Source organism: Ovis canadensis, chromosome 4, assembly GCF_042477335.2.
Source record: "Ovis canadensis isolate MfBH-ARS-UI-01 breed Bighorn chromosome 4, ARS-UI_OviCan_v2, whole genome shotgun sequence".
Taxonomy (NCBI): Eukaryota; Metazoa; Chordata; class Mammalia; order Artiodactyla; family Bovidae; genus Ovis; species Ovis canadensis.
Window position 1 is genome coordinate 89,428,760 of NC_091248.1, and position 26,386 is coordinate 89,455,145.

General features: G+C 38.0%; 1 protein-coding gene across 3 annotated transcripts in view; it reads left to right on the forward strand.

Moving 5' to 3' along the window:
- Nucleotides 1–3,377: 3,377 nt before the first annotated feature.
- The window catches only part of GTPBP10 (GTP binding protein 10), a 28,916-nt gene continuing 5,907 nt past the window's right edge, over nucleotides 3,378–26,386 (forward strand). Inside the window, exons 1-9 of one of the 3 annotated variants that reach the window (XM_069586819.1) lie at nucleotides 4,222–4,322; nucleotides 5,244–5,329; nucleotides 7,325–7,518; nucleotides 11,306–11,397; nucleotides 12,060–12,204; nucleotides 19,941–20,014; nucleotides 22,955–23,007; nucleotides 25,460–25,567; nucleotides 26,091–26,168. In XM_069586819.1, the coding sequence (XP_069442920.1) occupies nucleotides 7,379–7,518; nucleotides 11,306–11,397; nucleotides 12,060–12,204; nucleotides 19,941–20,014; nucleotides 22,955–23,007; nucleotides 25,460–25,567; nucleotides 26,091–26,168 (690 nt within the window). In that variant the 5' untranslated portion in view covers nucleotides 4,222–4,322; nucleotides 5,244–5,329; nucleotides 7,325–7,378. Of the gene's footprint in view, nucleotides 4,069–4,205; nucleotides 4,323–5,243; nucleotides 5,330–7,324; nucleotides 7,519–11,305; nucleotides 11,398–12,059; nucleotides 12,205–19,940; nucleotides 20,015–22,954; nucleotides 23,008–25,459; nucleotides 25,568–26,090; nucleotides 26,169–26,386 lie in introns of those variants that run through there. The other 2 variants (XM_069586820.1, XM_069586818.1) reach the window with 2 other exon arrangements.

Below are 26,386 nucleotides of genomic sequence, written 5' to 3' on the forward strand. Positions count from 1 at the left end.
AAGTGAAAGAGGAGAGTGGAAAAACTGGCTTAAAACTCAATGTTCAAAAAACCAAGATCATGGCATCCAGTCTCATCATTTCATGGCAAATAGAAGGGGAAAAAGTAGAAGCAGTGTCAGATTTTACTTTCTTGGGGTCCAAAAAACTGCAGACAGTGACTGCAGCCATGAAATTAGAAGATTGCTCCTTGGAAGGAAAGTTATGACAAACCTAGACAGATAAAAAGCAAAGACATCACTTTGTCAACAAAGGTCTGTATAGTCAAAGCTATGGTTTTTCTAATAGCCATGTATGGTCGTGAGAGTTGGACCATAAACAAAGAAGGCTGAGCGCCGCTGGAAAAGACTCTTCAGAGTCCCTTGGACACTGAAGAGATCAAACCAGTCAATCCTAAAGGAAATCAACCCTGAATATTCATTAGAAGAACTGATGCTGCAGCTGAAGCTAAAGCTCCAATACAGCTTTGGCCACCTGCTACAAAGAGCCGACTCACTGGAAAAGACCCTGATGCTGGGAAAGATTGAAAATAAAAGAAGGGGACAACAGAGGATGAGATGGTTGGATAGTATCACTGTCTCATGATTTTGAGCACACTCTGGGAGATAGTGAAGGACAGGGAAGCCTGGTGTGCTACAGTCCACGGGGTCACAAAGAGGCTGACATGACGTAGTGACTGAATAACAACAGCAACAAACCCAATTTAATCATTACATCTTGCTAACCTATACTATTCATACCAAAAATTATAAATGAAAGTATCAGAAAGTTAATATCACAGAAAATGCTGGGGTAAATTACCTCTTGAGTGACTATATTAACAGAGAGAAGTGACAAAGATTATAAAATAGCATTATAAAATACTAGACTGCTTGATTAATTTGCTCATTTTATGCTTAAAGTAATACACCACACTTGCATGTGTGCTCAGTCGTGCCTGACTCTTTTCAATCTCATGGACTGTAGCCTGCCAGACTCCTCTGTCCATGGGATTTCCCAGGCAAAAATACTGGCGTAGACTGCCATTTCCAGGGATCAAAGCTGTATCTTGTGTCACCTGGATTGGCAAGAGGATTCTTTACCACCAGTGCCACTTAAGTGTTTACAAAATACAACGTGGTGTTCAGGATTGGATCCTGGAACAGGAAAAGGTTATCAATGAAAAGCTAGTGGTATCAAATAAAGTGTATAATTTGGTAATACTATAATAGTATTGTACCAAAATTTAAAAACCTCTTAATGAAAGTGAAAGAGGAGAGTGAAAAAATTGGCTTAAAGCTCAACATTCAGAAAACTAAGATCATGGCATCCGGTCTCATCACTTCATGGCAAATAGATGGGGAAACAGTGGAAACAGTGTCAGACTTTTTTTTTGGGGGGGGGCTCCAAAATCACTGCAGATGGTGACTGCAGCCATGAAATTAAAAGACGCTAACTTCTTGGAAGGAAAGTTATGACCAACCTAGAGAGCATATTCAAAAGCAGAGACATTACTTTGCCCACAAAGGTCCGTCTAGTCAAGGTTATGGTTTTTCCAGTGGTCATGTATGGATGTGAGAGTTGGACTGTGAAGAAAGCTGAGTGCCAAAGAATTGATGCTTTTGAACTGTGGTGTTGGAGAAGATTCTTGAGAGTCCCTTGGACTGCAAGGAGATCCAACCAGCCCATTCTGAAGGAGATCAGTCGTGGGTGTTCATTGGAAGGAATGATGCTGAAGCTGAAACTCCAGTACTTTGGCCACCTCATGCGAAGAGTTGACTCATTGGAAAAGACTCTGATGCTGGGAAGGATTGGGGGTAGGAGGAGAAGAGGATGGCAGAGGATGAGATGGCTGGATGGCACCACTGACTCGATGGACGTGAGTCTGAGTGAACTCTAGGAGTTGGTGATGGACAGGGGAGCCTGGCATGCTGCAATTTATGGGGTCACAAAGATTTGGACATGACTGAGCGACTGAACTGAACCGAACTGAAAATTAGTTTCCTAGTTTTGACAAATGGTTATACAAGATGTTAACTTTAAATCAAGCTGAGTAAACGGTACACAGGAACTCTTTGGGCTATCTTTGTAACTTTCTTGTAAATTTAAGTTATTCTAAAGCAAAATACTTATTAACTTATTAGAAGTCTAGTTTGTAACATTAAAAAAAAGTCAAATTGTACCTTATGCCAATTGGTCATTTGAGAAGATCATGCTTATTACACAAAATTCTCTAGCAGTCAAATTTAAAGGAAATCAGTCCTGAACACTCATTGGAAGGACTGATGCTGAAAGCTGAAACTCCAATACTTTGGCCATCTGATGGGAAGAACCGACTCATTGGAAAAGACCCTGATGCTGGGAAAGATTGAAGGCGCGAAGGGAAGAGGACAACAGAGGATGAGATGGTTGGATGGCATCACTGACCCAATGGACAGGAGTCTGAGTAGGCTCTGGGAGTTGGTGATAAGAGAGGGAAGCCTGGTGTGCTGCAGCCCATGGAGTTGCAGAGTCGGACGTGACTGAGCAACTGAACTGAAACTTTTAATCTCCTGAGCAACCATGGGGAAGGCATTGTATCCACTCAATGGCAGAAGTGAGAATACTTCTAGCTAGTAATGACTTCTGCATCAGGTCTGGATAACACCCTGGGTTCATTTCAGCAGCACATTTCAAGGGAGCAATTTACATTTCATGTTTTTTCCACTATCTAGTAACCAGAGCTGTAATAAGTATTTCAGGCTCTGGTGGTGTTTTGTTCAAGAAAAATATTATGTTTTCTCGTTTGATTATAGTACCTAATGTTCCCCAGTATTTCCAGATGTTTTTATATCAATTTCTCATTTATTTTTATTTGCTGTTATCATGTTCCCATGTAAATGTTATGACAAAGAAAACAATCTGGGCTTGTGTTCACTAGGAAATAAACCTTAGAAAATAAACAGATTGGGCTCAACATAATTCTGACATTATAAGACCTAGTAAGGATAATAATCAAAAAGGACACAAACGTTATTGAGTAATCATCCAAGTAGTAACAACCTAGTTTCCTTTATTTTTTGGCCGTGCTGCTGGGCTTGTGGGATCTTATTTCCCCCTACCGGGATTGAACCCGGGTCTTCTGTAGTCAAAGCGTGCCGTTCCTCACCAGTGGACCCAGGGAATTCTTAGCCTAACATCCTGATTAATTAAATGACAATTATAGTTTTATTGATGGGGGAGTAGAGAGCGGTTCAGTAGTAGGAAAAGAATCAACACAGAGAGGGATAGTTTCTACATCGTGTCGTAAATCAGGGGTAGAAATGGGAGGATTGTCTTAAATTCAGAAAGATAATAAGGATGGGAGAATAATCCAGAGCCGCCCAGCAGGACTGTGTATGTCAGTTCTCCGCGTGAGGGCAGAAGAGGGGGTGGCTGGGCGGACTGCGACCCCGCCGCTATGCGGGTCCTGCCCTGCCTGAGGCGCGCTTCAGACGAGTTGGATAATGACCCATAATATCTACTGGACCCCTAGAAGCTTGGAGGAGGAAATGGCAACCCACTCTAGTATTCTTGCCTGGAGAATTCCATGGACAGAGGAGACTGGCGGGCTACAGTCCATGGAGTCGAAAAGAGTCTGACAAGACTGAAGCACAGAACATACCTAGAAGCTACTAACAGTTGCAAGATTCCTTCCCCACAGAACGCAATGAAATTCTTATATAACTCAGATCCTGACCGTCGGGTCCCAAATTGTAAAATAGCTCCTGGAAGCTTTTGCTAGACATTACTCAGCTGGTCAGTGAATTAAAGTTTTTTGTTTGTTTGTTTTCCCCAGTTGAGTCTGAGTTTTTCACGCGTTAGTTTTTACCGTCCGTGGGAGTTTTTTTTCCCCCACTCTGCTTCGCCAAGAGTGAAGAGACTGAAGTAACTTGCGGTTTCCAAAGCATAAGAACTCCTCCAAGGCAGCCCAGGTTCTAGTGCCATCCTATTCAAAATATTCCTGAGACAACCACTTCGCACCCGACTGTCCCCTGTCACACTGCCTCTCGACCTTTCCTCAGCGTTTTATTCAGCCTGCCGCCAAGCGCCACCTTCCACCTCCGCACCGGGTAAGAGGTGGGTGGGGACGGGGCACTGCATTGCGCATGCGCATGTTTCCGAGCGCGCCCCCGCGCGCGCATTGCGGTATGAATGGCTGTCAGGCACGAGGGGGCGGGGGGAAAGCGTGCGAACACAAAATAGCTGCGTTGGTCGGCGGTGACGTAAAAAGGCAGCGCCGTACTTATGTGAGTACAGCTTCCGCGGGAGGGAATACTCGCCCTTCGCAGGCATGGTGCGCTGCAGTTGCGTGTCGTTCAGAAAGGTCCGTGACTAGTACCCCCTCAGCCTGATGTGCGAGGCCAGGTGCCTCTAACCCCACCTGAGGGTGCAGGTTTTTCGCTTTCCTCCTTCCCCACGTGTTTCTTCCTGGGGGCCTCTTTCTTGCTTTTTTCCTTAGTCCTTTTCGGCTCTGGAGAACTCGGGTTTGGCCTGTAATAAGAAAGGCGTGATCACCGATCTTTGTTAGGAAGGTTGTTTGGAACAGGGTTTGAGATTTTTCAAGGGATAGTGTGCACGTGAGATGGAGGGCTGGGATACTTGCTTGCCATTTAGGCACGCGATATGGAATAGGTGGAGTGTAGGTTTGACGTTTGACTCAAATACATATTTTCCTTCTTATAAGTAGTAGTATCCATAATTTGTTTTTACATATTTTTTCTTTGAATGCATTGTTATTAATAACTTTCTAAAGACGATTTTTATCGCTAAACGAAAATAGGTAACTGACTTGCCGTCTTGCGAGAAGTGCAGTGTGGGTTTCAGAATCGTTTTTGTAAGCAATTCGCAGTTGCTTTCAGATTTAAAAACCACTATAAGATCCTTAGTAGCAATGTTTTTTGAAACCTACTGGCAACATAGTTTGATCATTATTACTAAGGACGAGATTGGGATATTCCTTTTAAGCTTGGGTTCTAAATCTTTGATAAATCTAGAGCAGTAAAAAATGTCACATATTGTAAGGAACTTTAAAAACAAGAGTTTTATTTTTGTCGGAGGAAAGGCGTGGTTAGTGAAGTTTTACTTTAGTCAGCTATTTTCCAGAAAATAGGTGGCCAGAAGGAGACTTGTGAAGCATAGTAATTGGGCATATAAGGTAACTAATCCTTACGCAAAAAAAAAGGACGACTACATTTTTTGCTGGTTAAATTATTAAAGGCTACTTGTGTAACTACTGCCATAGCAGGCACTGCCAGTCCATGTTTTGCAAGGGAAATCTGCCTCTTCATTTACCTGCGATGCATTTCTGATCTAGTCCTACTGAACCAAAGAGTAAGTTCTTAAGCTCTCAGAGAAAAATGTTCTGGCTCACTCTTAAGTTGTTTTTATATATTCCTTCCACCCTTACTATACTGTTCCATGACTATATTTCCATACTCAAATGAAAACCTGTTCTTTGAAACTTTGCTGTGTAACTTTCACTGCGATCTCAAGTCTAGGCTAAGATTTACCAGTATCACCAAAGGAGCTTTTGATAAATGTGCTGGTTTACCCTAGTCTCATCCCCTTCTCCAAAGTATATCAGAATGGTCAGTGAAGTATATGTATTTTTGAAAAAAGTCCCCAGATGTTTTTGATACTTAAAACTATATACTAAATGACTAAAAGATGGGATGATTATGAATTTAAGAAATTACTCTGTAAGGAATTTTGATAGTCCAGGTGGCTATGACACAGGATCTGACCAATAGGAAGTTCTTGATTTAGTGAGGGAAACAGAAGTAAACCCTAGATGCAGTGGAGGATTTCTAGAGGCCTAATGGCAACCTACTCCAGTATTCTTGCCTAGTGAATCCCATGGAGAGAGGAACCTGGTGGGCTGTATGACTGCACAGTGTGTGTATATATATATATGTGTGTGTGTATAATAATAGATATATAATTAAAATTAGTGCCCAACTAAGCCAGTGGTAAATATTAAGTTGAGAAATTAAGAAATACATCAGAAAATAGGACATTTGGATGGGTTTACGATAGAAAAGAAAAAATGACATTGTAAATAGATGAAACAGCATGAGCAGAATGTCATGGAGAAGTGACAGTACATTTTGTAGTATAGAGTAAAGAGGAGGCTATAGGAGGGGTTGAGTGAATGGAAATGAAACTGGAACGGTAGGTTAAGAGCTTTGACTGTAGCACGGAGAACTTTAGACTTCATTTTGTAAACAGAAAAGCATGAATGATTTCTGAGTAAGGGAGAAATATGTTTAGAGATCAGATCAATTTTCAGAAAAGTAGCTCTGGCCATGAGACAGAATATGTGTTGAGGAAGGAATGACTGGATGCTGAAAGACCAGTTAGGAGCTAATGTGAATGGTCAAGATACTAGAGCATGTAGTTGTTCCATAAAGGAAAAATAGTAGAGCTTCAGGGAGACAGGTGTAAAGATTCCCATATGTAGCCTCAATGAGTAGAGAAGCTTTAGTTTTATTATTTGAGAAAACATTGGAGGAACAGAATTTACCTAGGGAAAAGTTTGATTTTCAGTCACATGAAAGGTGACTGTTATCCTTTCAATACCTAAGATATATATTTGAGGGATTTCAAGTATAAGATACAGATCTTGTTTCAGTTGCTTTAGACTATTAAGCTTACATCTGGTGGAGATGTCCAACTCATTGGAATAGAGAATATCTCACCTGGGTGATAGTTACTGAGAAAGTACAGGGGAGAAGGTATTGAAAAGTGGGCCAATGTCAGACCTTCTGGTTAGGGAGGACAACAATTGATAATGGAAAACATAGAGTTAATATGGGAAAGTGAGATCAGACAGGAGGTAGACTAAGCAAAAACAGTAAATGTGGCATACAGAAAAACCTTTTATATTTTTAGGAGTTTTAGTGGCATCAAAGAACTAGAAAGGAGTTCAAACTTGGTAAGCATTTATGGTATCAGTTCAGTTCAGTTCAGTCACATCCAACCTGTTGCAATGCTGTGGACTGCAGCACGCCAGGCTTCACTGTCCATCATCAACTCCTGGAATTTATTCAGACTCATGTCCATCGAGTTGGTGATGCGATCCAGCCGTCTCATACTCTGTCGTCCCCTTCTCCCGCCTTCAGTCTTCTCAGCATAAGGGTGTTTTTAAATGAGTCAGTTCTTCACATTAGATGGCCAAAGTATTGGAGCTTCAGCTTCAGCATCAGTCCTTCCAATGAATATTCAGGGCTAATTTCCTTTAGGATGGACTGGTTGGATCTCCTTGTAGTCCAAGAGACTCTCAAGAGTTTAGTATACAAATGTTCTTTTTTTCTCTTTCTTTATTAGTATGGAAACTTCATTGATAACCTGAGACTCTTCACCAAGGGAGGAAGTGGTGGAATGGGCTACCCTCGTTTAGGTGGAGAAGGTGGAAAAGGTGGTGACGTCTGGGTTGTAGCCCATAACAAAATGACTTTAAAACAACTTAAGGATAAATATCCTCAGAAACGTTTTGTGGCTGGAGAAGGAGCAAACAGTCGGTAAGTATTTACTGAATGACATTGATTTTATGAAATTAATTCTTCCCAGAAGAAGAAAAAGTTAAAGATTTATTTGGAATTTAAGTAAATAATAGCCTGAAATTGTAACTGAGCAAAAATCTACAATTTTTGTCTCTAGTTAAGATAAACTAGACACCCTCAGTCGTGTACGACTCTTTGCGACCCCATGGACTGTAGCCTACCAGGCTTCTCCATCCATGGGATTTTCCAGGCAAGGATACTGGAGTGGGTTGCCATTTCCTTCTCCAGGGGATCTTCCTGACCCAGGAATCGAACCCAGGTCTCCTGCATTGCAGACAGACGCTTTACCCTCTGAGCCACCAGGGAAGCCCAGTTAAGATAAAAGATAAGTATTAAGGTGGTTCTGAAATTTTTAAACTTTTGTCCTTTTCTTCCAACGTTTATATTCTTTCACGCTTCCGTTATAGAAACAGAAAATGATCCTAATCTCCACTGTTTTCTTCTGAGATTATCTTTGAAAATCTTTTTAGTAAACTCTCTAGAATGTTAACTGGCTACTCCACCTGACTGCAACGCTTAAGATTTAGAGACTGTTTGCTGCTATGTCTCTTGAATGTTTTCCTTTTGTCTCCGTTTTGATTTTCTCTCTGTGGAAGCAAGATCTTGCCTTTGTTTTTTGTTATTGTCTGTTATTTTCTGTGGGACATATTATGTTGGCCTTAAAAATATGAGGATATTTTCTTTCATTGTAAAGAAAATGAAGAAAAAAATTCTTAAACCTTCCATCAAAATGCAGACTGCATTTTTCCTCAGGCCTGTATAATTCTGTTGTTGTTCTTTAGAAAGTGTTTGTACAAAGTTTAGGCTTTCTGTTCCTTTTTTGTTTTCCCTTCCCAAGCAAGTGTTTGGGTATATGTATATATTTTTAAAAAAATAATTTTATTTATTTATTTGTGGCTATGCTGGGCCTTGGTTGCTGCTTGGGCTTTTCTCTAGTTGCAGTGAGTGGGGGCTACTGTCTAGTTGAGGTGCACGGGCTTCTCATTGCAGTTGCTTGCCTTGTTGCAGAGCATGGGCTCTGGAACGCGTGGACTCGGTAGTTGTGGTTCCCAGGCTCTAGAGCACAGGTTAGGTAGTTGTGGAGCCTGGGCTCAGTTGCTCCGTGTCATGGGGAATCTTCCTGGACTGAGGATTGGACCCATGTCTCCTACATTGGCAGGCAGGTTCTTTACCAGGGAAGCCCCTGTTTGGGTACATTTATTTATCACAATTGTAGACGATGGAATGTGGCACTTGCTTGGGGGATGGGTGTAAGCAAAGAATAAGAGCCCATACACAAGCTAAACAGCCTATAACACAGAGTGAGGAACTTCCCGCCGCAACCACAACAGCAAATATTCCTGCCACAAATATCCAGCAGTCATCTACTTGCAAAGAAATCCTTGGAGAAACCACTTAAATTTGAGCACTTTTATCCTATGAATAGTCTTTATAGGGCAAATTTTGAGGTCACTATATTAGAATTTAGTAATCAGTTTAAAGATCAGAGTGTTGTTTTGCTATTTTGATGTTACAGGTGGGAAATAACCTGCAGTTTACATCCTAAAGTAAAATTTTTCACCATTTTATAATTTCTTTTGAAAAGTAAGGTTGCTATAATTCCAAACTTACTCTGTTTAGATCAGTGGTGAGCTAAAGATGGTGTATAACATTAAATATTAAGAAAGATTTTAAAAGGACATTTACTGTGCTTGTGTGTTGCAATTTTTAGAATGTAAAGGCTTAAATCTAAAAGATTAGTAAGAGCCAACTGGGTGAAGGGGAGGAAGAAGCATTACACGAAAGCTAACAACATGGACAATGTGAAAAACCTAAGAGATAGAAGACAAATACCAATTATAAAAGACACTAAAAGAAGGCCAGTGTGGCTGGTATGCAGAAAACACAGAATATAGTGGAAGATGAGACTAGAAAGATTCAGAGCTTTATCATTTCTAAAATCCTGTGGTATTCTCCAGATTGTCTCCTGTCTTCAGTCTCAGTCACTACCTCCAATCCATTTTTTATCCAATTATCTCTCCAGTGCTTTTTCTATAGCATCAAATTTATTAATGTGACTCGCCTATTTAAAATCCTTCAGTGTCCCGCATCACTCTAAGATAATATTCAAACTCTTTAACATAGCATATCAGGCTCTTTGTGATCTGGCCTACAGTGTCTTCCACCCCACTTCTACTATGCTTATGCTCAAAATAACCTATTTCACCAAATACCTAGTTCCCTTCTAATTGTGTGTGTGTGTGTATTTTTTTTTTTCTTTCACTTTCCTGCCTTGATTATCTGGCAAAAATCTTCCTCCCTTTCCAAGTCTTGGTTCAAGTACCACCACTTCCAAAATGTTGGTAACTGAGTAAGATTTTAATTGCAGATATCTAATAATGTCTACTGAAAGACTGCTTTTGTTCATCATGAAATCTAATCTCATCTTTCTTTAATATATTTCAAATTCATTCATTTTTGCCAATCCAATTCAATCAGCTAATGTTACTTGAGTATCTACTTTGTGTCAGTAACTATACTAGATGTCTAGGATAAAATGATTATCTAAACTGTTGTGTCCCCTGCTGCCTTAGAACCTAACAGTAGTTTAGTATGAGAGCAAACATTTATCAAATAAATGGACAATAGAAAATTATCACTGTGACAAGTGTTACGATTGAGAGCCTGCACATGAATATGGGTATGGCAATTCGGATCTAATCAGGGAAATTAGGAATAAATAGATCTTTTAAAAGGTCAGGTACTTATAATTCTTCTAACCAGAAATAACCATTATCAACCTTTTCATGACTTTTCTAAGACTTTTCTGTGTCTTTATGCAAATGTAATTAACTCTGTATATAATATTTGGGGATATAAAAACAGGACAAAATTTAATAACCTTCTCTTTTAAATTTTTTTCCCATCCCAGAAAATTGTTAAGAATGCCTGAATAGTCTGATCGTATTGGAAATAACATAAATTACTTTGTCATTCACCTATTTAATTATTGATTTTTTTGTACTATTACTATCACAATGCAATACATGTCTTTGTGCATATAATAGTTTACATGGTTGTTCACTTTTTTAGAATAAATTCCTAGAAGTGGAATTACTAGTTAGAAGTTTGTACCACTTTATCCTCTCTTTAGCAGTTTAAGAATAGCCACGTGAGCCTCCTGTAATTAAAGTACTCTCATTTGAGGGGAATGTTTAAAAAATACCTTGTTATTCAATGGATTTCTCGTGTTTATTTGTGTTGTTGCAATGATCTCTTTCTTTCAAATATACAATATTTTAGTTTATTATCAATTAAAATGACTTTTGGTACTTAGCTTGGTAACTTAGTGGCTCAGACAGTAAGAGTGTCTGACTGCAATGCAGGAGACCCGAATTCAATCACTGGGCTGGGAAAATCCGCTGGAGAAGGAAATGGCAGCCCACTCCAGTATTCTTGCCTGGAAAATCCCATGGACTGAGGAGCTTGGTAGGCTACCGTCCATGGGGTCAAAAAGAGTCAGACACGACTGAACCACTTCACTTTCACTTTTGGTAACTTAAATCATCACTTAATATTTTCATTGAGATATAGCAGCCTAAAATGCAAATAAACATTTTTTTTTTTCTTCATTATTTGACCACTGAACATCTATGGTAGAAGAACTGGTTGCTAATCTTCTTTGTATACCATTAAATTTGCTTGAAGCATGAACCATTTATCTGGCAGGTTTTCTTTATGTTAATTTAACTTTATTTTTTTGTAGAGTTAGTGCACTGAAAGGCTCCAAAGGAAAAGATTGTGAAATTCCTGTACCTGTGGGTGTTTCAGTAACTGATGAAAATGGTAAAATTATAGGTAAGTGTACTATAGCTTCTTATATTGTGGATGATGATGCTGTGCTCTGCTTAGTTGTGTCCAGCTCTTTGCAACCCCATAGACTGTAGCCTGCCAGGCTCCTCTGTCCATGGAATTTCCCAGGTAAAATACTGGAGTGGATTACCATTTCATTCTCCAGGGGATCTTCCCCACCCAGGGATCTAACCCAAGTCTCTTACATCTCTTGCACTGGCAAGCTGATCCTTTATCATTGCACCATCTGGGAAACCCATAAAATTGTGAGAAATGTGCACATTCTCAAGAATTGAGAGCTGTAAGGAATAGCATCTCTCGAGTTTCAGGATTTTTTTTCTAAAACCTTAAGTATTTTAGTTGCTAGTTTGTAAAACAGCTTTTAAAATCATTATATAAAAGTTGTTCAGAATTAGCCACTGGGTTTAAAATCATTTTAAAGACAAGAATATTTAGTTGGTTTTGAAAAAAATAGCTAGCTTTTTTCCATCCACAGGCAAAGATGTTTTTCCGGGGTCAGACTTCTAATAGAAACTTGATTCTGTTATTAAGTGCCTTAGATTTGTAAGTTAGACTTTCCTGGCTTCTGTTTCTGAAAGAAGAGTGCCATTAGTGATTCGCTACATTTATTAGCCTTTGTGTTAAATATCTTCATCTCTCTTTTTAAGGAGAACTCAATAAAGAGAAAGACAGAATTTTGGTAGCTGAAGGAGGTCTTGGTGGTAAATTACTTACAAATTTCTTACCATTGAAAGGCCAGAAGCGAGTAATTCACCTTGATCTAAAACTTATAGCTGATATTGGCCTGGTGGGGTAAGTATCATTCGTATTTTTATTTTTATACTTTACGAGAGATAGTTTATGAATAGGAAATAAATATAAATGGTAATGTGGGGGCTGCATTATTTCTTATTTGTGGAATTTGTGTGTTGTGTGTGTACTTTAAGAATATGCTGCTAAATGTAGTAGTTTTCATGTTGCCAGCATAGAGAGTTTCATAGTTACTCTTCATTTGTCAAGTTCAGTTCTGTTGAGTTGCTCAGTCGTGTCCGACTCTTTGCCACCCCATGGACTGCAGCACACCAGGCCTCCTTGTCCATCACCAACTCCTGGAGTTTACTCATACTCACATCCATTGAGTTGGTGATGCCATCCAACCACCTCATCCTCTATCGTCCCCTTCTCCTCCCGCCTTCAATCTTTCCCAGCATCGGGGTCTTTTCAAATGAGTCAGTTCTTCGCATCAGGTGGCCAAAGTATTGGAGTTTCAGTTTCAGCATCAGTCCTTCCAATGAACATTGAGGACTGATTTCCTTGAGGGTGGACTGGTTGGATCTCCCTGCTGTCCAAGGGATTCTCAAGAGTCTTCTCCAACACCACAGTTCAAAAGCATCAATTCTTCTGCTCTCAGCTCTCCTTATAGTCCAACTCTCACATCCATACATGACTACTAAAAAAACCATAGCCTTGACTAGAAGGACCTTTGTTGGCAAAATAATGTCTCTGCTTTTTAATATGCTATCTAGGTTGGTCATAACTTTCAAGAAGTAAGCGTCTTTTAATTTCATGGCTGCAAGCACCATCTGCAGTGATTTTGGAGCCCCCAAAAATAAAGTCTGTCACTGTTTCCCCATCTATTTGCCATGATCTTAGTTTTCTGAATCTTGAGCCTTAAGCCAACTTTTTCACTCTCCTCTTTCACTTTCATCAAGAGGCTCTTTAGTTCTTCTTCACTTTCTGCCATAAGGGTGGTGTCATCTGCATATCTGAGGTTATTGATATTGCTCCCGGCAATCTTGATTCCAGCTCATGCTGCATCCAGCCCAGCGTTTCTCATGATGTACTCTGCATATAAGTTAAATAAGCCGGTGACAATATGCAGCCTTGATGTACTCCTTTTCCTATTTGGAACCAGTCTGTTGTTCCATGTGCAGTTCTAATTGTTACTTCCTGACCTGCATACAGATTTCTCAAGAGGCAGGTCAGGTGATCTGGTATTCCCATCTCTTTCAGAATTTTCCAGTTTCTTGTGATCCACAGAGTCAAAGGCTGTGGCATAGTCAATAAATCAGAAATAGATGGGTTTTTTTGGAACTCTCTTGCTTTTTCCATGATCCAGCGGATATTGGCAATTTGATCTCCAGTTCCTCTGTCCTTTCTAAAACCAGCTTGAACATCTGGAAGTTCACAGTTCACTGAAGTATTGCTGAAGCCTGTCTTGGAGAATTTTGACCATTACTAGCATGTGAGATGAGTGCAATTGTGCGGTAGTTTGAGCATTCTTTGGCATTGCCTTTCTTTGGGATTGGAATGAAAACTGACCTTTTCCAGTCCTGTGGCCACTGCTGCATTTTCCAAATTTGCTGGCATATTGAGTGCAGCACTTTCACAGTATCATCTTTTAGGATTTGAAATAGCTCAACTGGAATTCTATCACCTCCACTAGCTTTCTTCATAGTGACGCTTCCTAAGGCCCACTTGACTTCACATTCCAGGATGTCTGGCTCTAGGTGAGTGATCACACCATCGTGATTATCTGGGTCATGAAGATCGTTTTTGTATAGTTCCTCTGTATTCTTGCCACCTCTTTTTAATATCTTCTGCTTCTGTTAGGTCCATACCATTTCTGTCCTTTATTGTGGGCATCTTTGCATGAAATGCTCCCTTGATATCTTTTTGAAGAGATCTCTAGTCTTTTCCATTCTATTGTTTTGCTCTATTTCTTTGCACTGATCACTGAGGAGGGCTTTCTTATCTCTCCTTGCTGTTCTTTGGAACTCTACGTTCAAATGGGTATATCTTTACTTTTCTCCTGTGCTTTTCACTTCTCTTCTTTTCACAGCTATTTGTAAGGCCTCCTCAGACAACCATTCTACCTTTTTTGCATTTCTTTTTCTTGGGGATGGTCTTGATCACTGTCTCATGTACAAGTTCATCAGGCACTCTGTCAGATCTAGTCCCTTAAATCTGTTTCTCACTTCCACTGTTAATCATAAGGGATCTGATTTAGGTCATACCTGAATGGTCTAGTGGTTTCCCCTACTTCTTCAATTTAAGTCTGAATTTGGCAATAAGGAGTTCATGATCTGAGCCACAGTCAGCTCCCGGTTTTGTTTTTGCTGACTGTAGAGCTTCTCCACATTTGACTGCAAAGAATATAATCAGTCTGATTTCAGTTTTGACCATCTGGTGATTTCCATGTATTTGTGTTGTTGGAAGAGGGTGTTTGCTATGATCAGTGTGTTCTCTTAGGAAAACTCTATCAACTTTGCCCAGCTTCATTCTGTACTCCAAGGCCAAATTTGCCTGTTACTCCAGGTGTTTCCTTGGCTTCCTACATTTGCATTCCAGTCCCTTATAATGAAAAGGACATCTTTTTTGGATGTTGGCTCTAGAAGGTCTTGCAGGTCTTCATAGAACCATTCAGCTTCTTCAGTATTACTGGTTGGGGCATAGACTTGGATTACTGTGATATTGAATGGTTTGCTTTGGAAATGAATAGAGATCATTCTGTTGTTTTTGAGATTGCATCCAGGTACTGCAGTCCAGACTCTTGTTTACTATGATGGCTACTCCATTTCTTTGAAGGGATTCTTGCCCACAGTGGTAAATATAATGGTCATCTGAGTTAAATTCACCCATTCCAGTCCATTTTAGTTTGCTGATTCCTAAAATGTCGACGTTCACTCTTGCCATCTCCTGTTTGACCACTTCCAATTAACCTTGATTCATGGAACTAACATTCCAGGTTCCTATGCAGTATTTCTCTTTACAACATCAGACCTTGCTTCCACCACCAGTCACATCCACAACTGGTTGTTGTTTTTGCTTTGGCTCCATCTCTTCATTCTTTCTGGAGTTATTTCTCCACTAATCTCCAGTAAAGTCATTCAGTCATGTTTGACTCTTTGCCACCCCATGGACTGTAGTCTGCCAGGCTCCTCAGTCAATGGAATTTTCCAGGCAAGAGTACTGAAGTTGGTTGCCATTTCCTTCTCCAGGGGATCTTCCCGAACCAGGGATTGAACCTGGGTGTCCTGCATGGCAGGCAGATGGTTTACCAAGCCCCTGAGGGGCTTCCCAGGTGATGCTAGTGGTAAAGAACCTGCCTCCCAGTGCAGGAGACAAAAGAGACATGGGTTTGATCCCTGGGTTGGGAAGATCCCCTGGAGAAGGAAATGGCAACCCACTCCAGTATTCTTGCCTGGAGAAGCCCATGGACAGAGGAGCCTGGCAGGCTGTAGTGCAAGGGGTCACAAAGAGTCGGACACGACTGAAGTGACTTAGCGCTAGCACTAATTTCCAGTAGCATATTGGGCACCTACCGACCTGGGTAGTTCATCTTTCAGTGTCCTATATTTTTGCAGAAAAATCAATCAAATGTAGTAGTATAAGAAGATAAAAGAATGTTACCGGATATTAGTAATAAAATTAGAAAGCCAAACAAACCACATCTTAAATAGTATATAGAAAGAAAGAAAGAGTAGGGGGAAAATAACTAAGATACTCTTACAAGTTTTAATAGAGGTATTGAAGTATCATCAATCAGATGGCTAAAGACTGGTACAGATTAGCTTTACACACTGTTGAGCACCATGTTGGATCTTGTAATGACCATTCCCCTGTCCTTCACTCTCTGTTTAGGAACTGTCCATTCTCAGTACTGCAGACCTTACAGTGTTGTTCTCTTTCACCAGCCTCCACCTTCATCAAACAGTGCTATTTAGCTGTTGGGTTTGCAGTGCTGCCACCAACTGGAGGGAGATAGATAGCAGGGTAGAAGGTAGATAAAGGAAGGGAAATGCTCATCTTTGCGTGTCTCCTCTCCCTCTGTCTTCCCCTCCCAAGCTCCACTGCAGCATTCCGCAACAGTCAGATGGAAGGCCTAAGGAAAAGGGAGCAGAAACTGCTGCTCTGCCCCAACTGCCACTTCCATTCCTTGCCTTGCCATAGTTTCTCACCTCTTTTCATCTTCCGCTTCTCACATCTCACTGCTGCTTTATCACGCTCTTCACTCTGAACTCCTCACCTCTTTCCATGCCTGTCTAAATCTTACCAGCAGGGGCTTAGAGTTCACAGAGGCCTCATACCTGCTGAAGCTGTAACAGAGAAAGATGAGATCTTGGCATTAAAGCTTGCTATTCACATTTAATTTTTTCAATACAACATAGTTATGAGGGTAATGGGTCCTAGGTTCTGTAATACTATTGGGATGGGCAAAAAGTTTGTTTGGGTTTTTCCATAAGATGTTATGTTGCGAAAGAACTTTTTGGCCACCCCAATATATATTTTTAGAACTTTATGGACTGGATAGGATTTTGTGGATAAGACTGAGAATCCAGCCATTCACTTTCTCATTTTCTGGAAAAATATGTTTCAGTTTCCATAGAGATACCCTTATAGCCTAATAAGAACATACCAAGGTTGAGTAGTGAATATAAGTGGGGTGGTGATGGGAGACTCAAGTGAGACTGTGTTAGAATCTCAAATCTTCTGAAAGCCCGCTAGATAGTCTTGAATACAATATCTCTAAACCTTTGTTTTCTCTTTAATAGAGGATGGCAATAGTCCTGCCTTAAAAATGTTATTGCTGAGAAAGATTGCATATGCAGCATAACAGATGTCTTGGATTTATGAATGCTCAATGAGTGAATGGTAGCTGCTGTCATTATCATCATCATATATTGTCAACTTATTAGAGACCACATATAGTGAAATAACTAAGCTTTTCAGAAGTGGACTTCATAGTAGTTAGTATCAAGCATCATGATTCTAGAGCACAATGTTTAACATGTATGCTAGTGCTTTTAATTAGGTAACTATTCTTAAAAAGTTACCTAATGTGAATACCAGTATAAGCAGATACCCCTTAATCTTTAAGCCAGCTTCAGGAATGAACTGAGCCTTGAAAGCAAGTTATCATGTAACTAGTATACTTGTACTGCTGTGGTTAAATCTGATCTTTGCATGGGTTAGACTTCAGCCTGTAAAATCTTCTTTAGGTAACTTTCATGAAAAATCTGCTATTGGTTCTTCAATCATTAGCTTCCTTTTTCTTCTTATATTTTGATCTCTTTGGAAATAGTTGCATTTTTCTGTGCTTAATAGTGTTATGAAAATTTGAGGATATTAGAAATAAGCAAGTCCAGCTAGTGATAGTAATGGCAAAAATGATTGCAATTGCTTTTCAAAAAGTTACAGGAGCCTGGGTATAATAGAATATAAGAAAATACTGTTGCCAGGGGAAATTGGTCAAGCAATCTCATGTAATTTTATTCTAAATTTATTATAGAAATATTTTAATAAGGAAAATTGTTTAAAGAACTTCATTAACAGCTTAAATTTTTAATAGAATTTCAAGTTAATATTCATAAAATATTACACTATTATTCCAAATGAAAATTTTGCAGTTTTGAGAAAGAGAGCCTGTACTAAGAGAAATTTAAGAGATACATGATCATGATTTGAATGAAAACTGTGAAGACAGGGATAACATTTTTCCTGTTGATTGCTGTATTTCTCATGCCTAGTATATTGCCTGACCGAAGTCAATGCTCAATATTTGTTGGATGATTTTTTAAACTGAAATACACTTGACATATAACATAAGTTTCAGGTGTACAGTATAATGATTTGGTATTTGTATATGTTGATCACCACCGTGGTAAGTCTAGTTAGCATCTGTGACCATGTATAGTTAACAAAATTTTTTTCTTGTGATGAGAATTTTTAAAATTTACTCTCTTAGCAACTTTCAAATAGTACTGATTATTAACTATAATCACCATGCTGTACGTTATATCTCCATGACTTATGTATTTTACAACTGGATTTTTTTTTCGGCTGCGCCACACAGCTTGCAGGATCATAATTCCCCAACCAGGGGCTGAACCCGAGCCCTTGGCATTGAAAAGCACAGAGCTCTAACCCGTTAGACCCGTGGTTAACCAAGGAATTCCCTACAATTGGATGCTTTACTTTTTCACGCCCTTTATCCATCTTACACCCTCCTCCCCCTACACACATTTCTCTGTATGCTTTCATCCGTCAATGGACACCTTAGATTGCATTCACATCTTGGTTATTGTAAATAGTGCTGCAGTGAACATAGGGGTGCATATATCTTTTCAAGTTAGTGTTTTGGGAATTTTTTTTGATAAATATCCAGAAGTGAAGTTGCTGGATCATGTGGTAGTTCTATTTTAAAATTTTTAAGGAACCTCCATACTGTTTTTCATAGTGACTGTACAATTTACATTCCCATTGGTTGAATTAATTTAATGAAAATATCTGAATGATTTTAGGAAATTACCTTTTAAGTGGCTCCCATTCTTAGTACTTTCTTTCATCCATTGGGGGCTTTTCTTGAGGGATATTTAGCTATAAAATAAAAACCTTTAAAATAGCCAGATATTTTAATGTAATATTTCCTTATTTAGAAATTTACCTCAAGGAATAAAGGTATGTGTAAAGGTTCAAGGATATTCACATCAGTGTTTAAATTCTTTTTAAAAAATTTTTTTTGACAAGAAATTAGTGCTCATTTAGTGCAGAAAGAAAGTTAGTACAAAAAAAAACCAAATTAGTGCAGAAAGAAAAAAAGAGATGTCTGTTAGTTGCACCACTTAATGTTAAGGTGACAGTGTTGCTGTATGTCTTTCTAGCTATATGCACATTTTTTGCAATGTTATTTATAACAGTGAAAAAATTTGAGACCACCTAAATGTCTAATAATAAGAAATTAGGTAAGTAAATTACAGCGTACCCTTGAAATGCATTCACCTTATATACTTTAGTTTAAAGAGAGGGCAAACGAACTATAAGTAGCCTTTTAGTGACAAAAGGAATCAAAGCTGAATCTAATCAGATATCTTCCAATTTGTAGGAATATGTTAAAGGGCATCATGTGTGTCAGCAGAAAAGATAGACTGGAAAAGAAACTACAGGACAAATGACCAGTTTCTTTAAAAATAAAATTGCAAAGGGGAGACAAGTTTGAAAGGGAGCCTGTACTAAGAGAAATTTAAAAGATATCAACTAGTTGTAATACCCAGATTTTATTTAGGTTTTTATTTAAATAAACCAACTTTTAAAAAGTTATTAAGACTGTATTAATATTTGTTGAAGCTAGATGATAGCTAAATCAGGTTCATTACTTTGCTAGTGAAATGTCCATATGAAATGTTTTTTTTTTTTAAATCCACAAAATAATATAAGAAATATTTTGTCAATGTTGGCTAGAGATAGTGAGTTGCAGGTATTTTTATTAATTTCTTTTTGTTTTTCTAGAAGTTTCTTTTGTTGTTCTACATTTTTTTAACATTACTTGATTGTCAGTAGTGAAACATCTTCAGTGTTCACCATAAATTTACCTTTTTATAAGTATATTTTGTTCCTCAAGTTTTTTAAGATTATAAATTTATATTCTGCTTCTAATTCCAGCACTATTCAAGAAGTCTGTTTTATGAAATGTTAGGAATTCAGAGATAAGTATTAAAAATGCTGTTATTTGTTGTGATATGTTAATATGAATTTATTTTCTTTTTCAGATTCCCAAATGCTGGAAAATCTTCTTTGCTAAGTAAGATTTCTCATGCGAAACCTGCAATTGCAGATTATGCATGTAAGTACAATTTTTTTAGTGTGTGGAGGTATATTTTAAAGACTAATTTTTCTTTCAGTATGAATAAAATATAACTGGGATAAACTTGGTTTGAAAATTCCTGGCAGACAGAATATATGGATTTCCCATTAATCTTTGAAACCTCTATAGCTCTCAGCAAAGTTCCTAGTGCTTAGATACTTTGTCGCATTTATTTCTCTGTTGCATAATCATCTGTTTGGTTTAGTTATTATTTTATGAGTCCCTACCCTTTATCAAACACTGTGATAAATGCTAGGAAGGCAGAGATCAGTTCTTTTATTCATTAAGCAAGTATTTATTTCCAGGAACTACAGTAAGTTCTGGAGTTATAAAGATTGGTAAACAGAAGTGAATACAGTTACTAATGAATATAAGAGGGTATAATACAGTTTTTTCAAAGAGTGTAGGTGACTGCTTTAGATCTTTGTGGAAGTGTGATGGTGGGGCTGAGATATGAACAGTAAATATGAGTTAATTGGTGACAGACAATGGAGATCAGAGTCTTTTTAGTCAAAGGAAATGGTGTGTACACAAAGGCTTCATGGTGACAGGGCGTAGATTTGTTTGTCTAAAGAACATGTTATAAGGGGATGAAGGAATCAAGCTGAGGCTAGAGGTGCAGGTGGAGATCTACGATATAGGCCATATAGGCTGTATTTGATCTTTATAGCTTTAGAAGAGGTTATAGCTTTTTAACAAAGGATAAAAATGACTAATTTGCTTTTCAAAAATATTTCTTTGCATATAATGTACAAAGTGGATTAATGTGGGACATAAGTAGATCTGGAAAGAACTTAGTAGAACTAGCTATTGCAATAGCAGATAAGGCATAATGGAAGCTTAGACTAAAAGAAGTGAATGAATGGGCTTCCTGGGTGACTCAGTTGTAAAGAATTTGCCTGCAATGCACAGACCTCAGGAGAAGCAGGTTTGATCCCTGTGTTAGGAAGATCTCTTGGAGGCGGGCATGGCAACCCATTCCAGTGTTCTTACTTGGAGAGTCCCACAGACAGGAGTCTGGTGGACTATAGTCCATAGCATCACAGAGAGTTGGACATGACTAAAGTGACTTAGCAAGCAAGTGAATGAATAGAATAGGATCTCTACCTTCAATAAACAAAATGGCACAGAATGACATTAACATGGGACGTGAAAGTGAAAGTCGCTCAGTCGAGTCCGATTCTTTGCGACCTGATGGACTATACAGTCCATGGAATTTTCCAGGCCAGAATACTGGAGTGGGTATCCTTTCCCTTCTACAAGGGATCTTCCTAACCCAGGGATCGAACCCAGCGCTCCCACTTCACAGGAGGATTCTGTACAGCTGAGCCACAAGGGAAGCCCAAGAATACTGGAGTGAGTAGTCTATCCCTTCTCCAGTGGATCTTCCCAACCCAGGAATCAAACCAGGGTCTCCTGCATTGCAGACAGATTCTTTTAACAACTGAGCTATCAGGAAGACTATTGAAAATAAAATCATGGAAAATAAAATCAAAATTCTAGGGCTAGACTCTGATAAAGTAGAGTTAATTTTGTACTAACTGCTATAAATCTCTTGGCCAGTATTTATTGTTAGAAAATAGAGGATCTTTGAGAAGGAAAGAAGAAAAGCAGAAAGTCATAGAAGGAGGCTACTGTTGGATTGATGAAGTTTGAGGATAACTGGACATGGAACAACAGACTGGTTCCAAATAGGAAAAGGAGTACGTCAGGGCTATATATTGTCACCCTGCTTATTTAATGCAGAGTACATCATGAGAAACGCTGGGCTGGAAGAAGCTCAAGCTGGAATCAAGATTACTGGGAGAAATGTCAATAACCACAGATATGCAGATGACACCACCCTTATGGCAGAAGGTAAAGAGGAACTAAAAAGCCTCTTGATTGAAAGGGAAAGAGGAGAGTGAAAAAGTTTGCTTAAAGTGCAACATTCAGAAAACTAAGATCATGGCATCTGGTCCCATCACTTCTTGGGAAATAGATGGGGAAACAGTGTCAAACTTTATTTTTCTGGGCTCCAAAATCACTGCAGATGGTGACTGCAGCCATGAAATTAAAAGATGCTTACTCCTTGGAAGGAAAGTTATGACCAACCTAGATAGCATATTCAAAAGCAGAGACATTACTTTGCCCACAAAGGTCCATCTAGTCAAGGCTATGGTTTTTCCAGCGGTCATGTATGGATGTGAGAGTTGGACTGTGAAGAAAGCTGAGTGCTGAAGAATTGATGCTTTTGAAGTGTGGTGTTGGAGAAGACTCTTGAGAGTCCCTTGGACTGCGAGGAGATCCAACCAGTCCATCCTAAAGGAGATCAGTCCTGGGTGTTCATTGGAAGGACTGATGCTAAAGCTGAAACTCCAATACTTTGGCCACCTCATGCGAAGAGTTGACTCATTGGAAAAGACTCTGATGCTGGGAGGGATTGGGGGCAGAAGAAGGGGAGGATGTCGAGGATGAGATGGTTGGATGGCATCACCGACTTGATGACATGAGTTTGAGTGAACTCCAGGAGTTGGTGATGGATAGGGAGGCCTGACGTGCTGTGATTCATGGGGTCGTAAAGAGTCAGACACGACTGAGCGACTGAACTGAACTGAATGAGAAAGGACTAATAGATTTCACATGTAGCCCAAATGATAGAAACCTAAATTCTGCCCCCTGCCCTCAACACCTTTGCCACGCTCTTTAAGTTTGAGAGGGACTTTGAGGCCCACTAATTCCTGTGCTCTTGCAGATTATAAAAATCTATATTTGTCCTTTTCCAAAATAATTATACCTTTAATTTCAACTAATGAGAACATAATCTAAATTAGGTTGTTCACAGAAAGGAAATATTATTTATTTTGTACATAACACTAGGATAGTTTTGAGAGTACAATGCTTTATTCTAGCCTTAATTTACTTTTTTTTAATTTATAGTTACAACAATAAAGCCTGAACTTGGAAAAATTATGTATAGTGATTTCAAACAGGTGGGTATTTTTTCTTTAACCTTTATTCTTTTAAAAATATTTATTTATTTGTTTGGCTGCTCTGGCATCCTTAGTTGCAGAATATGGGTTTAGTTCCCCTGACCAAGGATTGAACCTGGGCCCCTTGCATTGGGAGCGCAGAGCCTTAATCAGTGGACCACCAGAGAAGTCCTGTAGGTGGCTATTTTTAAAATAAGACTCCTGGTTAGAAATGAAAGTACTTGCTTTATTGCTTAGATTTTATAACATTTGACAGTTTCTGTGGTGTTGGAAAAAGTAGCAGAATCTTTTTTGGTAATTGAAATCATGATCAAATCAATTCTGCTGAGCACTATCAGAGTAAAATATTATATAAGAATAATTCTTCCAAAGTTTGGATACAGTTTGTAATTATAACATTGATTGTATCTTAGTCTCCTTGATGTGTTCTCATTGCAATTCCATATTTTATTGCCATACTTGATTATTGATTTTCATTTCCTAAAAACATATTCTAAAGTTGATGACTGTAATTTTATCCCACTTTACTGTTTAAAAAAACTTTTTTTAATTGAATGGGATTTTGGTCTTAGCTAGCTATTAAAATTTATTTTTCCTTGATAAGGAAGAACTATAGGGACTTCTTTGGTGGTCCAGTGGTTAAGACTTTGCCTTCCAGTGCAGAGGGTGCCGGTTCAATCCCTGGTCACAGAGCTAATATCCCACATGCCTCATGGCCAAGAAACTAAACATAAAACAGAAGCAACGTTGTAACAAACTCAATAAAGACTTTAAAATGGTCCACGTTAAAAAAAATTTTTTTTAAAGGAGGAACCAAAGTATTTTTTTGCATAATTAGAATAAAAACAAAATAAAAATAATAAAAATTTAAAAATACGTAATGTATGATCAGCAGTTGCATTCCTTAGTGTTTACCCAGATTAATTGAAAACTTAGGTCCACTCAAAAGCCCACACACAGATGTTTATAGCTGCTTTGTTCATAATTGCCAAAACTTGGAGGCAACCAAGATGTCCTTCAGTAGATGAATGGATAAATAAGCTGTGTACATATTGAAAATGGAATGTCACTCAGCACTAAAAGTAAATAAGCAGAGGAACCTCCAGTGCTTATTACTAAGTGAAAGAAGCCAGTCTGTAAAAGCTACATCCTGTATGACTTCAACTATATGATGTTCTGGGAAAAAGGCAAAACTGTGGAAATAGAGAAGATCAGTAGTTACCAAGGATTAGGATGAAAGAAAGGTTGAATAGGCAGCATACAGAGGACATTTAAGGGCAGTGAAACTATTCTGTATATTGTAATGGTACATACATGTCATAAATTTGTCAAAACCCATAGAATGTATAAAACCTTGATGACAAACCCTAATATAAAATACGGACTTGAAGTGATGATGTATCAGTGTAGTTTCATATAATCCAATGACATAATCCAAAAGATATCAAAGATGTATATTCATTAATAATAGTGGTATAACAGTAAAAAAAATTTTTTTAAGCTTTAACAATTACATAGAATATTAAATAATAAGTAAAATTATAAGTGCAGGATAATATGAATTTAGAAAACATTATTGGTAATTTTTAAGGGAAATCAATAAAAAGACCTCTGAAGAAAATTTCAGAACATGAGACCTCTATATGCACTTTGATTTGTCACATAGCTACAACTTTCTTTAAAACTGAAAATTTTAACCACACAAGCAGTGTATGTAGAGCAGTGTTTTTTATCCCTTATTGTACATCAGAATCATCTGACTAGCTTAAGAACAACAATGATAAATCAAGCTTGGGCCCCAGTGATTTGAAACCAAATCCCTGGGGATAGGGCTTGAGGATCTATAGTTTATAGCAATTCCTTAGATGATGATGATATGCGGTGAGGTTTGAAAACCACAAGTGTTGAATAATGGTTAATGACTCTAATAATGGTTAATAGTCCTAAATAGAGTATAGGGACACTGTTTTCCTTTACTTTTTAAAAATGGTTAAATCCTGGTAGAATATGAACAGTAAAGGAACAGTGGTACCAAACAACCATTTACATATAGAATAAAACACTTTACAGTGCTTACATCCCAAGTCAGTGTCTGCTGAATTAACATCCTTGTTAACTTTTAAGAATTTAAAAACTTGAACTTCTTTGAAAAGTTCATATTGAACAATATAATTTATGGAATTCTAAAGAGAATTTATATTAATAAATGTTAAGCTAAGCCCTAGAATTCTTAGATTGTTAAAGTAAAAATGGGACTTTAATTTCTGATAGCAAAGGGTTTTTATTCTTAATACATTTATTTTGTTATCAAAGTATCTTGGGTTTATTAGAGATGCAGTAATTCACTGGTAATCACAAAATAGAAACTTTATAATTGAAATATGAAAATTGTTGGATGTAATTAGATTTGTGTTTTCTTTTTTTATTATTAAACCATTTAATTTTGTATTAGATATCAGTAGCTGATCTTCCTGGTTTAATAGAAGGAGCACATATGAACAAAGGAATGGGCCACAAATTCCTCAAGCATATAGAAAGAACTAAACAACTGCTTTTTGTTGTAAGTCATATGCCTATCAATGTAATGCTTAAAAGAATGTGACAATCAATGAATTTAGTTTTCCTAGATATTTTTGTAATAACATTTAAAGATAAAGTAGCATATATTAATCCACTAAATCTGTTTAGATAGGAGTCAAATTTATTTATAATATGGGGGGGGAAATGGAAATGGCAACATTTACTGTATCAGATGAAAGTTTGGCCATATTTGTCAGGTTTATTAATTCCGTAGGATTTTCTGTATACTACTAAATTACACAGCATTACTTTCCTATTTCATGAGATTATCTTTATTAGTATAAGTTGTTTTATCTCTACTAGTTCCTCATTAATGATTGTGATATTATAAGAAAATTACAGTGATCTTAAAATATCAATTTCTCTCATTTCAAATTGCTAAATTACCAAAAGAGTATAGATTGAGAAATTATTTATAGCTTGAATGAGTGAAACTTTTCAAAACAGAATTGTATAGCTGTCATTCTTACTAAAGGCAATCTTTTATCCTTTTTTTTTTTCAGGTTGATATTTCTGGATTTCAGCTTTCTTCCCAAACTCATTACAGAACTGCTTTTGAAACCATAATACTGCTTTCAAAAGTAGGTTTTTCTATCTGGTCTAGTATGCAGGGACATAGGACTGTATGAAATAACATATGACAATTAGAATAAATATATCTTCTACCTCTACTTTCTAAAACTTTGATGTCAGTTAAAGAATTATCTAAACTTGCTGTCTCCAGTTCCTTAGTATTCATCCACTTCTCAAACTGTTGTAATCAATAAAACCTTCCTGGATTCCAAATCCCTATTATATA